Below are 5,716 nucleotides of genomic sequence, written 5' to 3' on the forward strand. Positions count from 1 at the left end.
TCTGATTTGGAAGACAACTATTTTGGGCCTCATTTTCCAAGTATGCCTTCCAAGTTGGTCACACTTGTGCTAAGAAAGAACAAGTTTCGCTTGGGAATCCAGACTGCATTAGGCTCCTGCTATCAGCTCCAGAAGCTGGACATTTCATTGAATGGGTTTGTAGGGCCATTTTTGTCATCATGGTTGTCACTGCTTTCCATTAAATATCTTGACATTGCTGGAAATAAACTCACTGGACTTCTCTATAAGAACATGACTTGCAATTCTGAGCTTGCTTTTGTCAATTTAGAGTAGTTTAGAATATTACTTTTGTCAGAGAAAAAAAACATGGCCTTTCATTGGCCAACTGGTCCTATAATGAGAGTTTGTGTCATAGAAGAGCTGGTTTAAATACCAAATAATACATGTTTCGTTTTTTTGTTCTGTTTTTGGTATTGGTTTTGTTTCATTTTCTTTTATTTGAAAAAATGAAAATTAAGCAACCTTTAAACCAGTATTCTTTTTTGGTCAACCAAGGAATTAGAATTGTCAACTTCTATTCTTTCCTGTATCCTGAAGTTTCAAAAGAAATACTCTGTTACTACATTGGTATTATTAAGCACCAACATCTCATGTAGCTTAAACTCTATGTGCTTGCTTTGTTTAGGAGCGTTATTATCTTGCTTTGAGGCTTTAATTCTTGTCACTTACAGGATTTATATGTACCTACTTTGCAGGAAAATCACTTGTTGGAATGGCAGAGGTTGAAGCAGCCATATAAGAAATGTTCCAGGCACCTCATATTCAAGTGAGTCAGATTATATCTTACAGTCATGATGAAAAATGATTTCTGTTGGTGAAACTTCTTTTATTTAAATGGTATGTTACATCTTAGAAGAGGTAATCAATACCCTTGAGTGAGGCATATGACGCAGTGATTACTACGTTAATATGCATTCCTAATATGAAATACATGAGATCCAGATAGCTACATAGTTTTTTGGTCGAGTAACAAAGATGAAAATGGTGTCAGTTGGAGTTTGCTAAATCTTATAAGTGCCATTCTTTAAAGGAGTAGCATGGTGAAAAATGGCTTTCAGGACCCAAATTATCTGATGCTGGTTTAAAGTAGTGAATTTCTGCACTAGTAGCATTCAACTCCATACAACTTTAGCTGCATAAATTGTTATTGGGTTGAAAGGAAGTTTTATTTATCTATGTTGTATCTGGAAGAACAAAAAAAAAAATTTAATAAGAATTCTCTCTACCTTCTTCAGAGATATATTAATGCTAATTCTTTTCTTTGTTTTTTCCTGGCAGGTGATGAAAACTTCTTCCAGGCTGAGTAAAATATTTTTGACTGCCATGGTTTATGAACTCTACAAAACAGGAATGGGGGAAACTACTTTTGAAAAGGTGAACTTCTCATGCTTTCCCCTTATTGCATAAATTTACACACCTAATTGGTTTGTCTATTTCTATCACAGATTCTAAAGTTTGTTTCATGGAACATTTCATACCAACGCTGCTGGTACCTCTGCTAGATGCATTTACTGTAAGTATGACATCTCACTCCTAGAAGATTGCTTTTCACTGTGGTGCAAGTTGATTGCATACTGACAGATAGCCACCCACATTTGTGAAACAACTTTGCGCTAATGCAGTTGTAATCTGTTGCAGAATTTGAAGAGATATTAATAGTTTAAATAAATTGGTAAGCTTTGCTTATTCTTTCATTTTTTGGGGCATAAGAATCAATATAGTATGCTATAGGTATGCATATTGTTAGCAGTTTTAGGACATACCCTAATTTGATTCCTTTTGCTGGTATTTCATTGTTCTGAGGCCGAGGCTGAGTTTGAACTATTGCATTTTGTTATATATTCCAAAACCAAAGTTATAAAAGAAAATGGTTTTCCTCTTTGTTAATTGAGAATCATCTGCAGTTATGATTTCAGATCTGTAGATAACTTGTTGTTGCTGATATTGCTACACGGGAGGAGAATATAACAGCTTGGAAAATGTGCAAGAAGAGAGCCTAACTCATACACCGAAGAACAAATTGATGAAGTTAAGATCAAATTAGTAGAATTTGTGAGCTCTCCATTATTTATAATTATAGGTAGGAAGTGTGTATATACTAGAGCAAAGATTAGTTGACTATGTAATAACAATTGAATTTTCAAGTTTTATGAAAGAAATAATTTTTGCTTCGCGGGACAGTATTGTTAGGGTTCGGTGACGATTTATTTTCCATGTCTAAATTGTAGTCTGTAATGGATGTGTGTGTATTGTATGTAGATTGACTTAATATTGTTGTCCTATTGCATGTGTATTGTACTAATATTGCTTGTGTATTGTATACATATTGCATGCATATTGCCACCGTATTGCATGTATATTGTGATGTTATTGCTGTCGTATTGCCATTATATTGCCCTAATATTGCCTCTCTAGTGTATGTATATTGCCCTAATATTGCTATTATATTGTATGTATACTGACTACGGCTCATCAATGGGTTTACGGTTTAGGCCATACTTCATTCAAAAAGAAGATGAGGAGGAGAAAGAAACAACGTGCCTTTCAAAAACAGGCAGTCAGGTGCATCATAATTGCACCTGTAAGACATTGTAAGAAATTATTTAAAAAAATAATAACAACTAAAAAATAATTTACAAAAAAAGGAAGGTATGAATAAAGAGACAGAGAGCAAGAGATCGAATAGGGGGAGAAAGAGACAGAACGAAGCTAGAGAGAAACAGAGAGAAAGAGAAAGAGCTGCGCTACAGAAAGAGAGCAAAGAGAGAGAGAGACAAAGTTGCACTAGAGAGAGAGAGAGAGAGAGAGAGAGAGAGAGAGAGAGAGAGAGAAAGAGAGACAGAGAGCTGCAATAGACAGATACCAAAGAGAAAGAGAGATGTGCCAGAGAGAGAGCTGAGTGAGCTAAGAGAGAACAAAATTTCTGAACATTTGAAAAATCAGCAATAAGTGGACAATAATAATATTTTTATAGGTGATATTGTAATACTATTGCTATCGTATTGTGGTTATATTGCTCTAATATTGCCTCTATAGTGTACATATATTGACCTAATATTGCTATTATATCGTATGTCAATGGCCATTTGGTCTAATAACAGTCTCCACTTCATTAAAAGTAATCCTGAATTCAAATCTCATAGACACGACAATTGTTATCCATCATTATATTAGCATGAATTGATGTTGACCTTTGAAATGATAGTTGGAGTTGCACATCGATTCATATTCAAAAGGAAAGTAATTCTCTCCCTCAATGAATCTTCTTTCAAAAGAAGGCAACTATCGAATATTGGGTACAAAAATGCAAGATTCACAGTAAATTAATTAGGCACAAACCACATATTACAAAACCAGGATGATTTTTGGCATGCTTGAAAAGACAATAGAAAAGAAAATTCATTCAAGCTTCTCACTAAACATGGCCCAAGCACTTGACCATGGTTTCAATCCAACCCTACCCAACAAGGGCATACCACATGTCCATCGTAACAGAAGAGTGGCATTTACAAAGCATGACCTGCAATATGTTTCTTTTTCTCCTAAACAAAATTGTTACTAAAATGGAACAAAAGATCCCTAACATACAGCAATACAATCAAAAATAGTCAATTGTCATACACACAAAATTAGTCCTCATCCATCCCTGCAGGCTAATCTCTCTTACTAGCGCCACCTGCTGGTTTTGCCATTATAATCTGCAAGATAGTCAAAGCACTATCAACAACCTTTTTTTAATGAAGGTATTAAACATTAAATAGGCTGCAATCAGATAGATTCATCATTTCTCACACATTTTTAGCTAGCCAGAAAACCCCCAGCATATAGATTTTCTATTTACTATCAACCCCCAGCATATAGATTTTCTATTTACTATCAAGCCTTCTGCACTGAAGCCATATTCATTATAAAAGTTCAACATTTCCCAAAAGTAACTTTCAATTTTATTTTATTTTTCCAAGTTAAAAACTAACATTTGCGACCGTTCATTGGAGATCAAATGAAAGATTGGCTGGATGTTTCTGTATAAACTTGCAGGCAGTTAATGGGTGAAGAACTTTCTGGTTTGAGTGCCAAAGATCTACAGAGCCTGGAAAACCAACTGGAGACAAGTTTGAAAGGTGTCCGGATGAAAAAGGTGCCTAGTCCTGATTATATAGTCTCAGTTACTACTGTCAAGATCCCTTCTTTATGTAGCACATGCATGACACTCAGTCATTTTTCTGCAGGACCAGATACTAAATGATGAAATAAAAGAACTGAACAGAAGGTTACCAAAGAAAACTGCCTCAGTTTCTCCTAGTCCATTTATGTTAATTCAAGTCCTTGGGGCCTAATTTATACCTATTTTATATCATTCTTTTTACTTATTTTAGGGAAATCTCATACAGCAAGAGAATATGGAACTGTATAAGAAGCTAGACCTTGTAGGTAAAGAGAATGCAGAACTGCTAGAGAAGGTATTGTCTAAAAGATTGTATAATACTATTAAAATATATCCCTTAAGCTCTACTCTTCTATTTAACACACATTATACTTCACTAAAGGGAGGAGACAGGTGACAGGTAGAAGGAAAGAGAGAGAAGCTAAATGAGATATCACTAAGCCAAAAACATAAGGCCATTATGTTAATTATAATATAAGCAAATGTGATGGTTTCTCCTCTAGAAAAGGCTGAAACAGAAGTTTTTAATCTCAGGTTTATGGAGCAAGGGGTGTGAATAAAGAAAACAAAAGTTCCCAACCTCCATATACCATCACTAATGGATATGATTTGCAAACACCCATCCATCTGCAGCTAAGCCAGCCACAGAATCAAACTCAGCCTCGGCTTCAGAACAATGAAATACCAGCAAAAGGAATCAAGTTAGGGTATGTCCTAAAACTGCTAACAATATGCATACCTATAACATACTATATTGATTCTTATGCCCCAAAAAATGAAAGAATAAGCAAAGCTTACCAATTTATTTAAACTATTAATATCTCTTCAAATTCTACAACAGATTACAACTGCATTAGCGCAAAGTTGTTTCACAGCTGTGGGTGGCTATCTGTCATTATGCATCAACTTGCACCACAGTGAAAAGCAATCTTCTAGGAGTGAGTCATACTTACAGTAAATGCATCCAGCAGAGGTACCAGCAGCTTTGGTATGAAATGTTCCATGAAACAAACTTTAGAATCTGTGATAGAAATAGACAACTGCTCGATGGTCAGTTAAGCAGCCATCTGTTATCCTAAATATCAAAGACGGGGTTTTATAAGCTTACATTGTCATGATTTCTCCGAAATCATGTTTTATTTAATAATTGATTTTGTGGTCTTATAGACAACCTCTCAGATCAGCCACAACCACTGATTCTAATTTAAAATACCTAACAGTGCACAAACATCTACTATAAGCTAACCCAAGATTCCAAAAGGTGAACGAAGCCCAAACGTTTTGTGACAAAATGAAGAGTTTGATTTCTGTGAACAGTGGCTGCGAGCCAGTGACAATGGGTGTGCGTTATTACCCAGTTCATAGAAACCCATAAACCCAAACCCAATTTCTAAGCAACCAAACCAATTTCTTAGAAATTCAGACACCATAAACCTTCACAAAAACCCCACATTTCAAAGAAAATGGTTATGAACAGTACCTCGTCAATGTCAACGATGGATTTCCGCTTGGATGAGCACGGCCACTGTT

At 35.3% G+C, this 5,716-nt stretch overlaps 1 protein-coding gene across 1 annotated transcript; it reads left to right on the forward strand.

Annotated features, from left to right (window-relative positions):
- Positions 1-3,325: 3,325 nt before the first annotated feature.
- LOC148915987 (agamous-like MADS-box protein AGL16) lies at positions 3,326-4,996 on the forward strand. The gene is made up of 5 exons (XM_089055030.1): positions 3,326-3,339; positions 4,060-4,159; positions 4,251-4,290; positions 4,396-4,481; positions 4,721-4,996. Exons 1-5 carry the CDS (start codon positions 3,326-3,328, stop codon positions 4,994-4,996), a joined length of 516 nt encoding a protein of 171 aa, XP_088911156.1.
- Positions 4,997-5,716: the final 720 nt, after the last annotated feature.

This window comes from Prunus mume, linkage group LG6 (genome assembly GCF_029339155.1).
Source record: "Prunus mume cultivar Tortuosa linkage group LG6, ASM2933915v1, whole genome shotgun sequence".
Lineage (NCBI taxonomy): Eukaryota > Viridiplantae > Streptophyta > Magnoliopsida > Rosales > Rosaceae > Prunus > Prunus mume.